Source organism: Lactuca virosa, chromosome 5 (genome assembly GCF_052849685.1).
Source record: "Lactuca virosa cultivar CGN04683 chromosome 5, Lactuca_virosa_CGN04683_v6, whole genome shotgun sequence".
NCBI lineage: Eukaryota > Viridiplantae > Streptophyta > Magnoliopsida > Asterales > Asteraceae > Lactuca > Lactuca virosa.
Window position 1 is genome coordinate 406,169,543 of NC_136430.1, and position 23,143 is coordinate 406,192,685.

The following is a 23,143-nucleotide window of genomic DNA, read 5'->3' on the forward strand; positions in this document are numbered from 1 at the left end:
CGAACCTGAACATGAGGCAGCGTAGGTGGCTGGATGTAGTCAAGGATTATGATTGCAAGATCCTTTACCATCCGGGTAAAGAGAACGTGGTTGTGGACGCTCTGAGCCCCAAGTCAGCTGGATCCTTTGCTCCAGTGACATGTATGAGGATATCGGTGGATTCTCCACTTGTGAGCTTGATCAGGGAAGCTCAGGCTGAGGGTATGCGACAGGAGAATTGGAAGCTTGAAAGGATTAGGGGTGAGAACACTCGTTTTGTGCAGGATAGCCGGGGATTGTTCACCCATTGCGGCCGAGTCTGGGTTCTGATGTATGGTGGGGTCATAAAGAGTATTCTGGAGAAGGATCATAATTCTCGCTTCTCTATTCACCTGGGGGCCACCAAGATGTACCAGGATTTACGATTGAGTTACTGTTGGCCGTTCATGAAGCGAGAAAATGCTTGGTACGTGGAGAGGTGCTTGACTTGCAGGATAGTCAAGGCCGAGAACCAGAGGCCACATGGCAAGCTGCAGCCTCTAGAGATTCCCATGTGGAAATGGGAGCAAATCACGATGTACTTCATCACCAAATTTCCGAGAACAACAAAGGGTTTCGACGCTATATGGGTCATCGTGGCTCGATTGACAAAGAGTGCCCATTTTCTGCACATTCGGGAGAGCTCATCGGCCGGGAAGCTGGCCGGTGTGTATATACGTGATATTGTCGCTTGCCATGGGGTCCAAGTCTCTATCATTTCAGACTGTGATGTTCGGGTTACCTCCCGTTTTTGGCAGAAGTTCCACGAGGAACAGGGCACACGGCTGCACTTCAATACAGCTTATCATCCGCAGACAGACATCCAGAGTGAGCGGACCATACAGACTCTTGAGGATATGCTGAGAGCCTGCGTTATTGACTTCGGTGGGAGCTGGGACTCCTACCTACCCCTTGCAGAGTTCTCCTATAACAACAGCTTTCATTCCAGTATTAGTGCTCCACCTTGTGAGCTGTTGTATGGACGAAGATGTCGCACCGCAATTTGTTGGGGCGAAGTTGGTCACAGGGTGATGGGTCGGACCGAGGTAGTCCTGCAGACTACCGAGATGATTCAACAGATCAGACAGTGGTTGCAGACCGCACAGAGTCGACATAAGAGTTATGCCGACTGGCGCCGATATGAGTTGGAGTTTCATGTCGGTGATATGGTACTCCTGAAGGTCTCACCCTGGAAGGGTGTGATTCGCATCAGGAAGAAGGAGAAGTTGGGTCCCCGACACATCGGGCCATTCAGGATCATTTCCAAGGTTTGCAAGGTGGCGTATAGACTAGATCTCCCTGAGGAGATTAGTCAGATTCATAGCACTTTCCATGTTTCACAGTTGCAGAAGTGCATTTTAGATGAGGGGGCAGTGGTGTCATTGGATGATATACAGGTCGACGAGTGCCTGAATTACGTGGAGAGACCAGTGGTCGTTCTGGAGAGGAAGGTGAAGGTTCTACGAAACAACGAAGTACCTTTGGTAAACGCACAGTGGCTTCATTGGAGGGGATCCGAGTGGACTTGGGAGCCAGAGGCAGAGTTGTGGGAGCATTACCCCGAGTTATTCACCGCAGCAGACGTCGATGACGAAGTCTAGTTCAAGTGGGTGAGAATTGTAACATCCCGACTCCCAGGTATAATTTTTGAAAGCTTTATGTTCTGTTTATTGAGGGAACTCGATGAGTTAGAGGCCCCAACTCATCGTGTCGAACCTAGTCAGCCCACGTGGTTTTTGACTCCTACTCGATGAGTCAGAGGACCCCGACTCGACGAGTAGAGGTTGTGCATGGAAACCCTAAAATTTAGGGTTTTGCACCCTATTAAAAGAACTTATGGGCCGTTCTAGCCTCCCTCATCGTCATTTCAGCTAAAGGAAACCCTAGATCAAGTCCTAAACCCCCATTATGTGTGTTGAGAGCTTGAAAGGTGTTATTTGTTGATTTTGGAAGGGAAACTTGAAGAGTAGGAGCTTGGATCAGAAAGGAGGAAGTGGATCTATCATCTACTTCGTTTTGGCAACCAATCTGAGGTATAAAGCTAATACCTTGACCCTTTCATGCTTAGATATTCTTCTATGGACATTTATGGTCATTTTTGGGGTTTAATGGAGCCACTCTTGGGTTTGATCTAGTCACAAGGACATGGTCTCAGATCTGGACTCCTCTAGGCCCCAAATTCATAAAGTTTCCAACTTTATCTTGTATTAGCCTTTCCCCATGCCCTAAACCTCATCCTAGACTTGGTGTTGGTGTTTTAAGCCTTTAAGACCTTGGATGCACATAAAGTTTGCAACTTTACGTGGTAAATACGCCTTAGGAAGCTAGATCTACAATTTGGAGCGTTGGAATAGCTTAAAAATGTCTGAATGAGAAATGGACCGAAGGGACTCGACGAGTTGCTTAGTTAACTATACGAGTCAGATGAAGATTGACCGTTTTTGGTTTCTCCATGGACTCGGCGAGTCAGTGAGATGAATCGACGAGTTAGTTAGGGTTTTTCCCGACATTTGGACAGCGCATGGACTCGACGAGTTATCTGGAAATTCGGCGAGTCAAATAGGGTTTTTGCGATTTCTCGAGTTCTTGAAGAACTCGACGAGTTGGTTCAACATGGACTGTTGACCTTGACCGTTGACTTTGACTTTGACCAAAGGTTGACCAGTTGGACTTCTGAGGATATTTTGGTAATTTGGGATTTTGAAGGACTTGGTCCTATGGTGGTTATAGGTGGTTGAGTTCGTCGCTGTGATTCGGGAGTTTGATCTTATCGCTACAGTTCAACATTGTGAGGTGAGTTCTTCTCACTATATCAACAGGGTATACGGCACCAAGGTCGGCCCTTTATGATTGTATCATGGTTATAAGATGGTTGCTATGTTAGTGATCTGTTAGATCGGTATCCTGGTTATAGTATGGTTGCTATGTTAGCGATGTGCTAGGTTTGTATGACTATCTGTACATGCTAGCTTGTGTATGATATTTATGTGCACATGATTGTTTGATTGGGGGTTAGGTTGAGGCGGTCATGCTTTGTGCTTGTGCCAACATACCACGGGCGGACCGAATAGACTGCAGACCCGGTTAGGGAATACTAGTTAGGCCGAAGGCCCGACGAGCGGTCCGGATAGGCTGAAGGCCATAAGAGGCGGTCCAGACGTGCCGATGGCTCGGAGAGGGGTCTAGATAGACTGATGGCCTACGAGGCGGTCCATTCAGGCTGATGGCTCATTATGCATGATGTTGTTTATATGATATGGTTATATTTGTATGGTGTTGGTATTTTGCGGGAACTCACTAAGCTTCGGGCTTACAGTTGTTGATTATGTTTCAGGTACTTCTGATGATCGCGGGAAGGCAAATGCGTGATCATGCACCTCCTTATGTGTTTGTGATTTGATTATGGGGATACTCTGACATGATACTATTTTGAAAAGAAATTGTAATAATTTAATGGTTTTAAATGTTTTAAAAAGTTTTTAATTTGCATGATTTTTATGGGTGTTACAAATTATATAGAGATCTAAATAATTGATTATTGTTGTCACATTCATTATTATGGAGAAACTATACATTGCTACGAAGACCATTATCAAGAAATAGATTATAATTGAGAAATTGATATTGATTGAGAGTTTGATTATTATTGAGAAGCATATCTTACTCAGATTTAGATTTTTATCGAGATTACGAGTGACGAATTAATCACATTGATATATAGATTATAATTGATAGATTGATTGCGACTGACAGATAGATCACGATTGAGAGATTGATTATGATTAAAAGAGATAGATCATTATTGAGATACCGATTATGATTGAGAGATAGACCTTGATAGAGAGATTAATTTTCAAAGAGAGGGATAAACATTGATAGATAGATTGATTAACTTTGAGAGAGCTAGATCATGAGATAGAGGGAGGGAGACTTTGAATAAGAGACCTGTCATGATTGAGAAATCGATCATGAGAGAGATTGATCACGAGTGATAATTGGATTATGATAGATATAGAGAGATCATAATTGAGAGATAGATCACACTAAGAGAGAGAGAGAGAGAGAAAGAAAGAGAGAGAGAGAGAGAGAGAGAGAGAGAGAGAGAGAGAAAGACCTAAAGAAGGAGAGAGAAAGAGAGAGAGATTATTACTGGGTAATAGATCATCATTGAGAAACTGATTATTTTAGAGCTGATAAGAGAGTGTAAGAATACCATGTTGGTTATTTATTCAAAAAATGTTTTAAAAACATAAACAATGTAATGGAATACGTAAGATTTGAACAAAAATAAAACTAGTTTTATTGCCACCAAAAGATAATTTTGCAAGACTTAGAAAGATTAAAACAAGCAAATAAGAGAAAACATAACAACCTTTGAAGACTTTGATCCTCATGGGAGGTTGGAAGTTGATGGAGATGTCATGAAGCTCTAAAACACAAGCTCTCTAGAAGTATCCACCAAGCAAGAGTAGAACCATCATAACATGGTAGTATACACTTGTAATTTGTTGTTCATAAACCTTTGAAATATATACCAAACATATGTTCAAAGGTGAACTAACAAAGGCACTTTTTCTAGCATAAAATGCAAGAAATGCAAGAAATGGAGATGGAATAAGAGCATCTTCAAACCAAAATATGGCAGCCCCTAAGGAGCTTTATGCTCTCGGTTTTCCATCCTCAACAAGAGAAGAATGCAGGACTTCAATCATTAGACACAACCCTCAGAAAACCCCTTTCTTATATGTCTTAACACATGTAGACAAATGGTGAGAGGAGACATAAAGTAAAAGCATGGGACAAGCTTCTTCCATGCATTGTAGAACACATTAAACAATTCAAAAGTGATGCATGCTTGGTCTTTCTCCATAATCTTAAAAAAAACAAGACAAAAAGATTACAAAATGTTTCACATACCCTAACTCATGGCTAGTATATATATATATATATATATATATATATATATATATATATATATAAGGTTGTAGAAATCGCTCGGCGTAGGCTAATCAGTGAACTGGGGTCAAGAGATTAATCGGGGACCATTGATTATTGAGAAAATTATTAAAAATTTGATAAATATAACATTAATCCTAATAATATAATTAAACAAGGTAACAAATAATAAATATGTAATACATAATTTACATTAATAAATATTGCATTGAGAAAACCCATTTGAGGTGTTATGCTATCAAAATCTGATACAGAAGTTTCTCTTAAGCATTTACACAAACACTTGGCATGCTAGTTGTCTTATTACACAACTGAGTTCATTCAAGCCACCAAATCATCTTTTTCATATCAAAATCGACTCCAAAAATCGTATTCCATGAGTATCGATTAGTAACAATTATCAAAGTTATCGATATTATCAAATATTTACTACCATCTATCAATTATTATTAACCGAATCTAATCCCAACTTCAATCAGTTATAAGCAAATCAATCAAGATTTAGAATATAAGATCGATGGAAAGAATCATGATAATCAAACAACTTTTGAACACGAATCAGATTACTCAATTAAAGAAAATGTGATGAGAACAAACGAGTGCTTGCTTTCTTGTCATCATCATTTGGAGCACTTGTCTGATATTTGCATCGATTTTAAGAATGTTTTGCCTCCGATGCCATGTAATCCTCATGTATATCTGTTTTCACCTCGATTATTTGTTTTGGGGATGAAGGTGTGTCGAAATCAAGAAGATTGAGTCAGTGTCGTCAAGTTAGGTATTATTGTTTCCACCTGAGTATGTCTTCGAGTATTACCTGATCGAGTTGTCTTCGAGTATCACCTGATTGAGTTGTAGACCAATGCGTCTCTCCATATCAGATCCACAAGCTGTAGATGTGGATGCCACGATTGAAGACTTGAGCAAGCTTGGAAGAAACGTCATTGAAGAACTAACCTCTATTGATTATCATGTTCCAATCGAAGTGGAGATTGAGGAACTAACCTAATCAAATTGTATAAAAAGAATCTCAAACACCCCCTGAACATACGAAACAGATAATAGAAGAAGAAGGAAGAATGAATTGTTGATTTTGTTTTGGTGTTGTCGATCAAACCAAATCAAAATAAAAGGAAACAAATAAATTTATCTTTGTGTGTACCTGTGTTTTTTCAATTGAGTATCCCACATCGTTGGTGAGATAAAATATCAAGGGCAAACATTTCTATAAAAAGGGTAGAGGGTTATTGAAATCCATATCCAACTATGCTTTGGACCAACTATCTCCTTTGAGCCGGTGGGTCCTTTGAGCCTGATTTTGGGTCCAGTTTTATATCTAATTTAGTCTTATTTGGACCGAATTGGACCTGTTTTCACCGATATTGACCGAGGCCGATTTTTTACCCTCTAACCCTTATTCGTAGGCGGTTGGAGGCCACCAAGCACCTTGGCGCTGATTAATCGGTCGCTTAGACCGATTTTTACAACCATGATATATATATATATATATATATATATATATATATATATATATATATATATATATATATATATATATATATATATATATATATATGTGTGTGTGTGTGTGTGTGTGTGTATGTGTGTGTATATATAAATATATATATATATATATATATATATATATATATATATGTCAGCTTTATATAAAAGACTATCTTATATATAAAGTAATCCCAGTATATATAGCATATAACTAGTCATATATATAAATATCTCTTTTATAAAAAACAACCTTTTATATAAATAAAATCTAACTAGTTTATTAAGATATAAATATAATTTATAAATAATCGTAATTTATGATATACTAGATGTGAAACCCGTGTGCTACACGGGTTGATTAAAAAAAGTTATATATGAAGATATAAACTTTAATATATTTTTTAAAGAAAACATTAAATATCAAAGTGTAAACATTATGTATTTTTTAAAATAAAATTTCAAAATATATATACAAACAAAATGAGGAATAAATAAATAATTCAATTTATATTAATAAAACAAACTACAGAAAAATAATTATATTTTGATCATATAACATTTTTTTAGTTTGTCAATAAAAAGCAACAAAGTTTGATTATTTTTTTATATAGACTATTTTTTCTAAAATGACAATAAACTTTAAAAGAAACATGTCAATTTTGAATTATATATATCGAAGGAAACATATTAAAATTTGAAAATATAAGGAAACAAATTAATGACACATTAATTACTTTCTATAACCTAAAAATTGGATAGTTAATTAAGAAAATTAAAAATTACCACAATGACAAGTGGAAATTAATTTCTAAGAATTATCCACAAAATTACATGTGTCCAAATGCATAATAAGTTGACAAGTGGAAAAAAGGTTTTTATTTATTAGGAAGGATTTCATATGTTGTTATTTCTCCAATAAATATTATTTCCATAAATAATAATTCCCAATTAGTAAAATATTATTTCCATGAAATAATAATTCTCCTATTAAATACAAGTATTTATATATTTATTAATAATCAAATTATACTAATAAATAATCAATTGATGGTAATTTGCTATAATGTGTGACTCTATAGGATCATATGTTATTAGTAATATCATTTTATAATGACTCTTGGAATACTAGATCTTTCAATATCCCACTTACACAATACTCATCTTAGATTGATATAGACAGTGTTGAAGGTCTAGCAAAATTTCACTGCCCCCAATAACACATGACGAAAAATTCCATTCTTAAACATCTAATTCCCAAAATCTCCAAGCTTCAATTGATGTATTAAGGTAAGTTTATCAACTATCCATTTGTTACAGACATCATGTTGAACATGATCCTTGGATCGTACTCAATCTCATTTGGAATTCAACTTTGGGTAGTGCGCGTTAGATGTCTAACTCTCAACACATAAGAGCAACAAATCCCATCATGACTACATAAGCCTCTTGCAAAGTTCACACTAAATAAGCATCATGACTACATAAGCCTCTTGCAAAGTTCACACTATACTTGACTACTCTAAGAGGAAAAAATCCCATCATGAGTACTCTTAGTGTAACACCCAAAAATTCAAGCCAATTTAAAACTTTTAAAACATTACCAAAACCATTAACCATTACAAAACTTGTTTTCAAAATGTATAATATCAGAGTATCCCAGAAACATAGTCATAAAAGTGAGGAGCTGTACGATCACACCTTTGCCTTTCCACGATCCCCTGATGTACCTGAAACAATAAATTGAAAATGTAAGCCCGAAAGCTTAGTGAGTTACCCCCAAAATACCGATACACATACAGATAAACAGACAAGATTATAGGTGGTCCTACAGACCTACCCTATAGCATATCAAACTAGCATGCATAACTAACTCATACTCAACATAATACCAACTACTAGGATATCATATCCAATGGGCCGGCCTTGATGCCTTAGACCCCTTAGTATAGTGAGGATAACTCACCTGACACTATTGAAGTCCCGCAGATACAACTCCAGCTGCTGGTTGACAGATTCCCAAACTGTCAACATCAAACAATACCCAATTAATAATTGAGTTCCAAGCCCAAGATCCAATTCATACTACAAAACCCAAAAATCAAATAATGGGCCAAAGCCCAACATATGGCCCAACTTTCCAAATTGGGCCCAGACCTCTACATGGTCTTTCCTTAAGTCCCATTCGATTATTCCAATCCAATTTCCATGGCCCATTATCACATAGTCATAAAGGCTCAATTATGGCCCAATTTTCCAAATTGGGCCCAAGTCCTCACATGGGCCTTATCCTAAAGCCCATCTACTTATTTTGGTCTATTAGCTTGTTCTTGGACAACCCATCAATAGTCCAATCACCAAAGCCCACTAGGAAGGCCCAATTCAAGGCCCGAGTGAGATTAGGGCTTTCACATCAAATGATGATTAGGGTTAAGTGTTTCTTACTTAACCCATTAAGGACTTAATCCATTAAGTCCATTATTGCCTTAAGCTAGTTTGACAATGATTATTAATTATTATTTAGGTTTAAAAATTAATTCTCGTGTGTGTCCCAAACGATTCCCACAATTAGGGTTTTATGCCCTTAGAGTCTTCCTAACCCTAATTAGGGTTTTTCCAACCCAATACTAGCCCAATAGTCCATTGGTTGGGCTTTTAGGTCACATTGGGCCTTATTGACCCATTAGGGTTCCATTGGGCCCACTAGGGCTTCTTTGGGCCCATTAGGGTTTCATTGATTCCACATTGTCCAAACATCCCCCAAACAAGGTCCAAACGCAATCAAGCACACCGCCACCCGACACGGTGGCCGGTGGCGGCAGCCACCACCATACGGTGGTGGTTCGATATTTCTATTATTATTTTGGCACCATTACAATGTACAACTCGATAATACACACATACACACACTAATAATAACACACACGCACACACACAGCCAACCTTGTGGTGGCCGGTGGTGGTAAGTGGTGGCAGCCACCACCTCACGATGGTGGTGGTGGCTTTTCCGGCCAAAAAATAACCTTACATCATAGAAATAACACACACAACACCCTATTCCCGGAGAAATAGCACAACCACCCACCTGGCGGCATTTGGCGACGGCAGCAGCCGCAACGGCGGCAGATGGTGATAGATTCCGATGACAGCCACATCGGTCCTTCCCATCGGATAAGGAAACAACGACAAGAGTAGGGTGGTGGTTGCTCGGCTACACCGCAGCAGGCCACCACGATTGTAGTCGGTGGTGCGGCGACCGGCGCTTCACTCTCCGATAGTGGCAGTTTTGCTACGGCGGCGGAGTAACGGTTGGCGGCGAGGGCTCCCACATCGAACAGTAGCGTCATAAGACATCCTTCGCACCATCGATCTTCCTGGTTGTCTCGCATCGGCAACATCACAGTGGTCAGCAAGCTCTGGTGGTTCTTCGGTGGTGGCGAGGAGAAGGAGCATCTGAGAACGCCATCACGCCATCCGGAAGTCGCTCTCGTTGGTGTCTTTGTTCGTGCATGGCATCCGGCAGCAAGGTGTGACGGCATCTCGATGACGAGGCAGCAGGCGGCGGTTGTCGGAGCTCCATCTGGTCGGAACACAAGAGAGAAACAGGCGGTGGCGGCTGATGAACTTGAGTGGCGGCTGTGCGCATTAGGGTTAGGGTTGCCGGTTGTAACTGTTATATACCCACTTCACGAAATTTGCCCCATAATACCATATTTAGTCCCTCCTTCTTCCTTTTCTTTCAAATTAATACATATTTTACACTTTTAACCTTGCCTCCTGAAACTCTTTACAATTCAAGTCCAGAGTTTACTCTTTAGCCCCTGACTTCTAAAATCATTTGCAAAGTAAATCCCATAATTGCACTTTAACCCCCGGAACTTCAATTCTTATCATTTGGCTTCCTGAAACCAACACTCTAGTAATTATTAATTAATTTTGGGCAATAAATAATATAAAATAACAATAATAATTACTTTACGGGGTTTCTGATTTATTATCTAATTACTTTACTTAAAATGGGATGTTACAATTAGAATGTTCTCATAGTCATCCAGTAACTTAACCATGTATTCAATTTTGTATCTCATGATATAACATGAATGATGGATTCATTTATCAAGCAAATAGAATATAAATCATTTCATCTAGATCAAACCTATGTGCTAGGTCCTTTTGAGATAGACTCAAAAAGGTGTCATGTGACAATCCCAACAATCCTCCAAAGGAATCTTGTATCTTGACCTCTTTCAAGACATTTTGAACTTATGCAGAAGAGTTTAAAACTTTCAACATTCATATTTATATATCTCTATAGATTTTACATTCCAAGAATGTATCTTTTCATTCCTAAGTCTTTCATTTTAGAAATACCTTCTGAGTCAAGGTGAAACGACCTTGTATAGTCGGAATGTTATTTTAATTGATTAAGTATATCTTGTTCATACAAGATTAGGAATATCACTATCCTCCCACTAGTTCTTAGTAAACACACATGTTCTCTTCATTTCGATATAAAAGCATACCTTGTATTTTTATATTAAAATGAATATTCCTACCTTGAGATGTTTGCTTTATATCTACAAGTGGATCTTAAGCATTATACATTTTGTTAGGATAACATGGATTAAGAAAACCTCCAGGCTAAGCTATATAGATATCTTCTAGTAGATGTCTATTAAGAAAAGTGGTCTTTATTGAAATTTGTTTGCTATATCTCATAATAAGAATATGAAGCTCTAGTAAATAATATCCTTGTTTTTCTAATCATAGCTACTTGTGAAAAGGTTTGATCATATCCAATGTTATGAGTGTGATAAGGACCATAGTCAATGACACGAGTATAATAAAATCATTTTATGACAAGCCTTGCTAAATGTGTATGATATCCACGTATATATTCTTTCTAAAAAAATCTCTTACTCCTTCTAGCCTTGCTATAGAGAGGAAGATTAATCAAGCCCATACTTAATTATTATACATAAATTATATCTCATTGTTCATGACTCTAAGTCATTTATCAAATTCAAGATTTGATATGGCATCTTGGTAGTTGATGGATTTTCCAAAAACCTTCAAGAATAGCTCATCAATGAGAGATTCCATATTTCTCAATTCAAAGATAATTTCTACCATTAATGCTAACAATTTGTGTTTATTAATAGATATTATTCAAGTTTAACAATTCCTTGTTGAAACTAGTGCCAACAATTCATACATCAGACTATGGTTTTTGAGCTTCTTCAAGTTCCATGTGCCTCCCACTTGCATTGTCACTAGAAGCTCGCTTTCCGCTGACTCAACATTTAGAAGAACAAGAGAACTTATTCTTTGATGGGTTTGTATAATCCAAATGCCCTTTTAGAATATTCTACAGACATGTAATTTTTTGGTGTTTGTATTCAAGAAACAATTAATAGTGATTAAGGCATAATCCCAAGAGCATAAAGGAAGATAATTTCTTCCGATTAGAAAGTAAACTTTATCTGGTAAGGTCTAATTCATCCTTTATTATCACTTCAAGCTTTACATGGTGTTATTGGATTGTATCTCAACTTTATGTTTGAAACTTCAACAAAGGTTTCACAATTATGCTTGACCATGTAAAATATAATTATGATTACTATAGTTGTTAATAAAGTTTATTTGGTATTTTCATTAAATCTTATACATTCATTAGAATGGAAGTCATACACCATAATGTATAGTTCCTTAATATTTCCTCTACAACTTAGTGAAAATATGATTCAGAATCATTTATACATAAACAAGATTCACATATGTCAAATAAACTACATTATTTTCCTTCAAAGATCCATTTCTTAAAGTTGGAATATGTGTATTTCATTTATATAACAAAGATAACAATGTCATATATAAGTTTGATTTAAAATAGGTTTAAGTCAAAAGTTCTTGCATATAGAGCTTAATTTTATTTATTAAATGTTGATAGTTACTTTATAATTATATTAAGAGATCTAATCTCATAAACATAAGTTAATCATTTCATAATATGAATATTACCAATATGAAAAACGATCAAGTAAATAATTAAACATTTAAATAAAATAAATGAGACATAAATATATATATATATATATATATATATATATATATATATATATATATATATATATATATATACACACACATGCTAAATCTAAAACATACATTGTTCCAAAACAAATATTGTTTTATATGATAAGTAACTTATGTTCTAAGCATAAATAACGAACTAAACTCCTAGAGTGTAGTTACAACTTGCTTGTGTTCAGCTGGTTACTCTTCTATAAATATCTGCAAACAAGTTACAAATATTACATATTAACGTGTAAGTAATAAAGTACTTGGGTGTTATATGAAAAGTATAAGTTCTATCTAGTAGATATTTGAAGTACTAGTCTCTTACATACTTTCCTTTCAGATAAGAGAAACAGTTCCTCTTCCAGTATAAAATTTCTCTAGAACGAAACAAGATCCATCTATATGGGTCTTCTTGGATTTATTGGGCTTAAAGTTGTTCAGTCTATAAAACATGGGTTTCTTAGATCACACAAAGTTTTTCCTTTTTAGCCTTGCATTATTCCATTGATTGAACAAGTTTAAAACACTGTTTAACATGTTGTATCATCAGATATATTTCTAAATTATCCAATACTTCCTGGAAGTCAAGAATAACTATTCCTAGTGTGATGTTAGAGGCATCTTGAGCATCAAAGTGATGCTTTTACTGGGCATCATGCTTAGGTCTATTGCTCAAAGCAAGTTGTTTAGGAGTATGACCTTTAAGTGTACACAATTTCATATCTCTCATGAGATTGTCTCTCAAGACATGAACTCATTCATTGTAGTTGTGTCTATTGAATGTTATTCATTTATCAAGTCATTTAAAGAAAATGAATATTCATTGTTATGAGGATGAATTATATATCTACAAAATTTTAACAAAATTTCTTTAGTATTTTCAATATTTAATCTTTAATAATTAACACCCTTTTAGTTTCCAAAAACATTAATTATCAAAGTCTAGGATCCAATTTGCAAAACAAATAAATGGTTAGGTGATCTTTATCCCATTCAGTTGAATTCAACCCAGTAGATATCAATTATCATTTATATCTTACTAAATAATTCCTAGATTTATGGGATCACTAATAACAAATTTAATTAGACATGTTTGAACCCATCTATGCATCAGATCTCTCTTGCTTAGGTAACCTTTATCACAAAAGATTTTCGATCAAATTATCCGATTTGAAAAACTTGTGTAAAGGCATATAAATTGGTTATAGAAATCACAAAAACACATAAGCCATCAAATGATAACACTAACTGGTTAGGTGACCTTTATCCCACTAGTGCATACAAGAGATGTACGAGTGTTCTTCAAAATGATTGCATAGATTTGAGGTTTGTAGTGGTCTTTGATGTTTTTTTTTATAAATCTAGTCTAAAAAACATATTATATCATGGTTCTTGCATGCATCCAATAAACTATGGTATACTTTAAAAAATCTTATTTTATGAAAAAAAAATCACATTTTAACAATGTTCTTTTATAAAACCCGGTTCTATAAAATTGACACGGTCAAATTTTAATAGCTACTATTAAGTCGATGTTTGAGATCTTTAGAACATTTGTAAACCTTTTAATAAAACTTCTTTCTATAAATTAAGGTTTGGAGTTTGATAAATTATACAAATCTCTATTTTAAACTTATATGATTTGAATCCCGAAATTTTACCGGTTATTAGTTTTAATGATAAAGTTTGTTTTATTTTAAAACTATTTTTACTATCTTATGTTAAAAGGTAAATTTCATTAAAACCAAAATCCTTTGTGATTTTATTTATGTTCAAATATTATTTTGCATTTGAAAAACTAATTTATCAACCATAACATAATAATAATAACGTAAATATAAAACAACACAAACATGCTATAAACATATATGCATAAACCAAGCCATAAACTAGTAATATGTTTGGGATCCATCACAAAAAATATTAAGTCCATTCCTAAATGTACATAATAGACCTTCATATTGCAAAGTCTTCATGTGCTCCCACTTGCTTCAACACCTTGTAGCAAGTTTATAAAAATAATTTTATAAATTTTGAGAAACTTTAATAAAATCAAGTTTATAAACTTTTGATCTTCAAAGTGGCTACCATCTTCATTTTTGTTACATTTTTATAAAAATAAAATATTTATAAAACTAATATTTTACTTACAAAAATTAACAAATGAAAACTATCTATTTAATTTTACATACCATATGAATAAATAAATAATTACAACCATTTTAAGTAAATCAACACATTCAACAAGACAAAGGTCCATGACTAATTTACACACATCATATACATTTATATACTAAAAATTATATAAAAAACTATTTGTTTTTCTAAGACAAATTTTATGACTAAAAAGATACATGTAACTTTTAGTCAAAAATAACAATTATAAACATTTTAAAGTTGTCATAGAAAATATGCATGGATTTTTCTTGCAAAGAGAAAACCATCCATGTTTTCCAAAAACATATATTTCATCAACTTAACAAAAAATATAACTAATCTTGCAAAAATTGCTCTAATACCAATTGTTGGGTTTCTATTCAAAAATGGTTTCAAAAACATAAACAATGCAAGTGAAGACTTAAGATTTGAACAAAAATAAAACTAGTTTTATTCCCACAAAATGATCATTTTTCAAGACTTAGAAAGATTAGAACAACCAAAGAAGAGAAAGCATAACAACCTTTGAATATTTTGATCCTCATGGGAGGTTGGAAGTAGATGAAGATAACATGAAGCTCTAAAACAAGAGCTCTCTAGACGTATCCACCAAGAAAGAGTAGAACCATCAAAACATGCTAATATACACTTGTAATTTGTTGTTCATAAACTTTTGAAATATATACCAAATATATGTTCAAACGTGAACCAACAAAGGGACTTTTGTCTAGCATAAAATGCAAGAAATGGAGGGGGAATAAGAGCATCTTCAAACCAAAATATGGCAGCCCCTAAGGAGCTTTAGGTTCTACGTTTTTCATCTTAAAAAAAAGAAGAATGCAAGATTTCAATCACTAGACACAACCCTCACAAAACCCCTTTCTTATACCACATGTAGACAAAAGGTGAGAGGAGACATAAAGTAAAAGCATGTGACAAACTTCTTACAAGCATGGTATAACACATTAAACAATTTAAAAGTGAAGTATTTTTGGTCTCTCTCCATAATCTTGAAAAAACAAGACGAAAAGAAGACAAAAGGTATCCCATACCCTAACTCATGGCTTGTTTATATATATATATATATATATATATATATATATATATATATATATATATATATATATATATATATGTGTGTGTGTGTGTGTGTGTGTATGTATGTGTGTGTGTCTCATCTTTATACAAAAGGCTATATTATATATAAAGTAATCACTATATATATATATATATATATATATATATATATATATATATATATATTATAAAACTACCTTTTATACAAATAAACTCTAAGTAGTTTAGCAAGATATAATTATACCTTATAAATAATCATACTTTATGATATATTTCATAAGTTGTTATTTCTCCAATAAATATTATTTCCATAAATAATAAATTCTCAATTAGTAAAATATTATTTCCATGAAATAATAGTTTTCCAATTAAATAAAAGTGTTGATATATTTAGTAATAATCAAATTATACTAATAAATAATCAACTGATGGTAACTTTCTATAAGGTGTGACCCTATAAGATCATATTTTATTAGCAATATTATTTTATAATGACTCTTGGGCATACTTGATTTTTCATACCACTAATTGTTGTAATTTATTTTTTACATATTAGTGATGATTATTTGATTATGATTTATGTGATTATGTGTATTGTAGTTGATATTCACTAAACTGTGAGGTTTACGTTTTTGTGATGAATATTTTGCCAGGTAGATTATTGTGACGCTCGACTCAATCCTGTACTTAAGGCCAATACGATCCTTGTGATAACTTCTTGTATTCTCGAGTACCAATGTATGCCAAGATCAATTGTAAAAATTTTAAATGAGAAATGAATTTTTTTTGGGTGTACTTGGTAGGAAAATCTAGGCATTACAAGTTAGTATCAGAGCCGTTGTTTAAGTGAATTAGGTTCTTATAGTAGGTTCCTAATCTTAAACCATATAGTAGAAATGATAATGGATCTGATCTAGTGAGTATAAGTTAGATAAATTATTTTATATATAGCGGATTTTGAGATAAATATATGGTGACGAGATGCACAGCAGAATACATGACCCAGTGACTAGAGATAGTGGTGTAGTGATTAGAGATACACAATGCAACTAGATTGAGAAATATCAATGTACTTTGCTAACCACGACGTAGACAAAGAGTGACCACGAAGTGGCCACTAAGTAGAGTGCTATGACTGACTTTATAGAGAAAATAATGTGGTGGGAGTGAAACCACGATGTGGTGAATATAATACCACGACGTGGTAACTATGAGCGAGTAAAGGAGGTAACGTACTTAGAGTTACCATGATGTGATGGATTTTTCAGCGACGTGAATGAAATATAGATTACTATATGATTATTCATAATGATAGACCGTGGCGCTACAAGAGGTTTACCACGACGTTGTGTTTAATGAGAAATAAATTTGAGTACATACAAATGTAAATTAAGTAGCATTAGGAGAATAAATGCCAAGAGTATATAAAGTACGAGAGTATAAATTAGAATAATGATATAAGTCCTAAGTTAAGATGATATGAGAAACTATAATGAGAAATTTTGATTTAGATGTGAGATGATTAGATATGAGAGAGGAATGATGAGAGAGATATTGAAAGAGATTTAATCTGAGTGATTGAGAAATGAGATATAGGGAGATTGAGAAATGCGAACTTTTTCTAGAGATCATGAGATTTACGTAATGGATCCATGAGAGGTGATTTGATCTCATTGTGTAAAAGATCAGTATAAATGAGAATTTTGATTGAGATCATGAGATTTTCATGTAGAAAATATATACAAGACTTACATGTTTATCTATAAGAGGCGATTATATTATTTCATGTAAAAGATGTATGTGAGAATTACATGATGATTTTATTGTGATTAGGTCTTTGATAGGTGACGAGGCTTAGTCATTGATTATTGTAAGATATTTGGATAGGTCTCCGAGAGGTGACGAGGCCTAATCCCAATATGAGATCTATTATAATTGATTTGAGTAACTAATCCGAGTACATGACATTTATCCGATTGATTGATATGATTGATCTAAGCGATCCGAGTAATTGATATTGATCAGAGTGAGTAATATGAGTAATTGATTAGCGATTGATAAATTCGAGTAACTAATTTGAGCGACTAATATTGATCTGAGTGGTCTGGGTAATTAATCTGATTGATTTGAATAATTGATATAATTGATCTGAGTAGATGATTTGAGTGATTGATCTAATCAATCTGAGTGGTTAATTTAAGTAATATAAGTGATTGAATTGAGTAATTGATCATGGATTTGAGAGTGTTGATTTGAGTAATTGATCTAAGCGATTCAACCAATTGATTTGAACGATTGATATTGATAAAAGTGATTGATTTGAGCCATTGATATTAATCTGAGTAACCCGAGTAATTTATCTGAGTAATTTAAGAGTATTTGAAAAAATTAACCACACTAAGAGTATTAAATAGATTGATACGATTGAGATTAACCTGAGTTATTTATAAAACTCACAAGAGAGATAATTTCTTTAATTAAGTATGTGAAAACAATCTAGAGAATGACCAAATAGAATGATTAATTAATCACTCGAGTACTATGTAAAGGTTAAGTTATTAAGAAACGAGTGACAATATTGAGATACAATTTACTATGGATCGATCTGCTAAGTGCTTAGTCGATATATATTATGTGAGGGACTTGATAAGTTTTTAATTCATATATTTGATATTAGTGATATACTCATGGCCATGGAGTGAGGCATAAGTCGAGTACCAAATGATTGTTGAGAAAAGACTAAGAGGAAAATAATCGAATTTGAGTGGTGGCATGTGAAATACTACCGATTATGAGGAGGAGGATTATAAAATCTGAATATTAGTAGGAATCTTGATTGATTTTGATATTTGAGAAGAATGTTAATGATGAAGATAAGTATCGATTTGTTATTGTTGGGATCGTTTTCCTTAGCAATTAAAGTCAATCACTACTAAAGAGTTAGATGAGAAGGGTAGTAAATTAAGACACAAGAAGTGTTTAAAAATAAGAGAATTATGTGAGTTGTTTAGATTTAGAGAAGACATGAGAAAAATAAGAGTGAAGTGAAAAACTAGGGATACAGGAAGAAGATGAGCTTTTAGTCGAGTATAAAGAGAAATGAATTAAAACTCGTGTTAGTTAATTAATGAGAATTAGATATCATCAGAGGATCAATATCATAACTAAAAATCAAAGAGTTATTCAAGTGTCATACAATATAAAGTTGAGTTAAGAGTTGAGATTTTATTTGATTGATATCTTTTGTAGTTATTGTGAGTGTTATAAGAGATGTATAATATTGAGTCCTCTTGTAGTAAAAGTTTAAATTATGTCCTTAATGAGAATCAAAGGATGAGTTAACATGAGTTAATAATTATAGTTTGAGGCAATGGCTAATAGTATGAGAGATACCATTAACTGAGAAGAGACAAATACAATAATTGATTGTAAATACTACTCATTGACAAGAGTTAAGAGTTATGATTGGTAGTAAGTAAAATAAATTAGTAAGAATGATTAGAGTCAGAAAGAGAACAAACATTGAGAATGCTTGTTGATAATAGGGGAAAAAATGAGAAACCCTCATATACATGAGTAGAGTTTAAGAGTTGATACAAAAATGTTTGAGATACATGTAAATTTTTTGCATTATGATCAATGATGAGAGTTTCAGACATTACTGTAGTGGGATTACAAATATCAACATGATAAGTCAAGATATGACTTAATTGGTTTAGTATTTAAATTGATATAATTGATTAATGAGTTATTATAGAAGATTTAAAAGAAATAATCATTTAAAATACTTACCAGAATTACATGATATAAGAAAAGAGTAAGAGTGTTTAAGACATTTTTGAGATTGTAACTTGAGAGTTTGAAAAGAGATTTAATTTGATATACCCTTACTTAATTCATAATATTCCGAGAAATAAATATTCTTGAGCGGAGAGAACTTGTAACACCCGTTTTCGTAACAGCTATTACTTTGAAAGATGTAAATTGATGTGAGACGAGTAAGCGAGATAAAGCATAAAATTACTTTAAATTGGATTTTATTTAAATTAGATATTAGTTTTTTTTATCAAAATGGACTTGATAAAATGATAGATCTTTTAAAGGAGAATGCGTGGATATAAAGATCGTCAAAACACAGTTGATATGAGAAAGTTATGGCCGTTTAAAGTTGAGATGAAATTACGTTGCTATTTTGAGAGAGTCAACGAAAGTCAAAATCAATGGTCAACTGTATGATTTCCATGACATGGTGTTATGATTTCCATGACATGGTGTTATGATTTCCATGATGTGGAAATGAATGATTCACCATGGCACGTGTCAACCTGAGAGTAACACATGGCAATATGATCACCACGACGTGGTAGAAGATTCACTACGGCATGGCATGAGGCAAGTCATCAGAACAAATGGCAGGAAAGTGCGATATGTGGCGAAATTGGGGTTCACTTGATCACCACAACGTGACATATATATGACCACGACGTGGCGATTCCCAGAGTATACATACAAGCATTTCGTATTGTTTGAGAGATTTTTGCATGTTCGATCAGAGATGCTGCTTAGGAATCGTTCTCAGGAGATTATGATGGAGGAGATATACCGTTGTACGGGAGATACGGGGTCGATTATGAGATTTGTTGATGTATCTTTTACCCTATTAATTTGTAATTATGATATGTGATATATATAGATATTTGAAAGATTCGAGTATATGTTACAGGTGTTCGTGATATGGAACTATTACGGACCCGTTGGCGAGATTGTGATAAAATCTTATAACTAAAAATTTAGTTGAGACTGTAAGGGTTATAAACCCTAATATTGTAGAAATACCCGTTGTGAAATAATTAGCCATTGGCTTACGTGTTAAGCCTGTTGTGATTATATTATAATATTTGATTATTGTTGTGACAAGAGGTCATAGGGTATAGCTGGTAATGAGTCATGACAGGTTCTGAGGAACTTGTTATTTGATGAATAAGTGTTACCATGTGACGATTTGATAGGCAGCAAAAGATGGAAATCGAAACTGGAATTAGTCTGCTAACTATCCAGGTGAGTAACACTACCCTAAAATCTATTGATGTGTTACATGATTTATATGATTAATCATTATTTATTAATCGATTGATATTAGAAAGGTTGATTAATCAGAGGGTAATATCTGCTTTAAAGATTGATCTTGACTGAGAGATAGATTATTGATTGAAAGATAATTTATAATGATATAGACCCTTAATTAGATAGATCCTTGATGAGACAGATTATGATTGAGATAGATTATCATCGAGAGGTAGATCACATTAAATGATAAATCATTTCTAAGTAATTATTTGTATTAGATTTGTGATATGCGTATGATATATACGATATATGTGATATACGATATGCGAATTATATAGAGATGTAAATAATTGATTATTGTTAAGACATTCATTATTATGGAGTAACTATACATTACTAAGAATTAGACCATTATCTAGAAATATATTAAAATTGATAAATTGATATTGATTTAGAGTTCAATTATTATTGAGAAACATATCTTATTAAGAGTTAGATTTTTATCAAGATCACGATTGAGTAATTAATCATTGATAGATCGATTATAATTGATATATATATATATATATATATATATATATATATATATATATATTACTTAATGATGATATATTACTTAGTAATAATCTCTCTCTCTCTCTCACACTCTCTCTCTAGTGTGATTTATCTCTCAATTATGCTCTCTCTCTCTCTCTCTCTCTATATATATATATATATATATATATATATATATATATATATATATATATATATATATATATATATATATATATATATATATAGAGAGAGAGAGAGAGAGAGCATAATTGAGAGATAAATCACACTAGAGAGAGAGTGTGAGAGAGAGAGAGAGATTATTACTAAGTAATATATCATCATTAAGAACTAATTATTTTAGAGAGAGAGAGAGAGAGCATAATTGAGAGAGAGAGATTATTACTAATATATATATATATATATATATATATATATATAGAGAGAGAGAGAGAGAGCATAATTGAGAGATAAATCACACTAGAGAGAGAGTGTGAGAGAGAGAGAGATTATTACTAAGTAATATATCATCATTAAGAACTAATTATTTTAGAGAGAGAGAGAGAGCATAATTGAGAGAGAGAGAGAGAGATTATTACTAAGTAATATATATATATATATAGAGAGAGAGAGAGAGAGAATAATTGAGAGATAAATCACACTAGAGAGAGAGTGTGAGAGAGAGAGAGAGAGAGATTATTACTAAGTAATATATCATCATTAAGAACTAATTATTTTAGAGACGATAAGAGAGTATAAAAATACCACTAACTATTGTAATTTATTTGTTACATATTAGTGATGATTATTTTATTATGATTTATGTGATTATGTTAGTGTAGTTATTATTCACTTAGTCATGAGTCTTGTGTTTCTGTGATGATTCATTTGCAGATAGATTATTGTGACGTCCGACTCGATCATGTACTTAAGGCGAGTATGATCATTGTGATAACTTCTTGTATTCCAGAGTACCAATGTACACCAATATTAATTGTAAAAATTTTAAATGAGAAATGAAATTTTTGGTGTACTTGGTATGAAAACCTGGGAGTTACAGGGAGGATGACCGAGAGGATTTGTGTTGCTCTCGGTTGGAGTGGGTTCAGTGTGAGAGACTTTGGTTTAAGTGGCCTCAGTTTGGTGATCCACGGTTTGAGGAGGAGGGGTGGTGGGGATTAGAGTTTGAAGGAAGTTTCTAGAGATGGGAGTGTCGGTCATGGAGTTATCTATAAAGGAGTATGATCAGATGTCATGGAGAAGAAGGGAAAGGCGGTCTCATCAAAGTACACATGATGGGAAATTATGATTTTATAAGTAAGGAGGTCGAAGGATCTAAAACCTTAATGGTATGATGGATATCCAAGAAAAAAATGCATGGTGTAGGCCAGGGAGCAAGTTTGTGAAGAGTGGGTGGGAGAGTATAGCATAAGCAGCCAAACACACATAGGTGAGTAAAGGTGGGTTGTTTTTGGTAGAGATTTTTGAAGGGTATTTCATTTTTAGTGGAGGTAGTGGGAGTTAGGTTTAGAAGGTGAGTGGCCATATGTAAAGCTTCCACCCAAAAAGTAGGGGGAAGGTGAGTATGAAAGAGGAGAGTACGTATGGCATTCTTAATGGTTCAGATCATTCATATAGATTTCCCATTTTGTTGGGAAGTGTGGGGGCAAAAGAAATGGAATTTGATGTCGTTTTAATTAAATAGGATATAAAATTGATGATTGTCCAATTTGCCCCTGTGGTCACATTG

General features: G+C 33.6%; 1 protein-coding gene across 1 annotated transcript; it reads right to left on the reverse strand.

Moving 5' to 3' along the window:
* Positions 1-8,049: 8,049 nt before the first annotated feature.
* Positions 8,050-10,110, reverse strand: LOC145116418 (uncharacterized). The gene is made up of 3 exons (XM_079052761.1): positions 9,563-10,110; positions 8,444-8,501; positions 8,050-8,207 (listed from the first exon to the last, which is right to left on the reverse strand). Exons 1-3 carry the CDS (start codon positions 10,014-10,016, stop codon positions 8,090-8,092), a joined length of 630 nt encoding a protein of 209 aa, XP_078908887.1. The 5' UTR covers positions 10,017-10,110; the 3' UTR covers positions 8,050-8,089.
* Between the last annotated feature and the right edge of the window lie 13,033 nt (positions 10,111-23,143).

Excerpts from the sequence above, each read along its gene's own strand:
- LOC145116418 (XM_079052761.1), bottom strand. The coding sequence starts at position 10,016 with ATGCCGTCACACCTTGCTGCCGGATGCCATGCACGAACAAAGACACCA. Across the intron at positions 8,502-9,562 it reads CCGTCGCCAAATGCCGCCAG|TTTGGGAATCTGTCAACCAG; the intron begins GTGGGTGGTTGT and ends TGATGTTGACAG. Across the intron at positions 8,208-8,443 it reads CGGGACTTCAATAGTGTCAG|GTACATCAGGGGATCGTGGA; the intron begins GTGAGTTATCCT and ends TTATTGTTTCAG.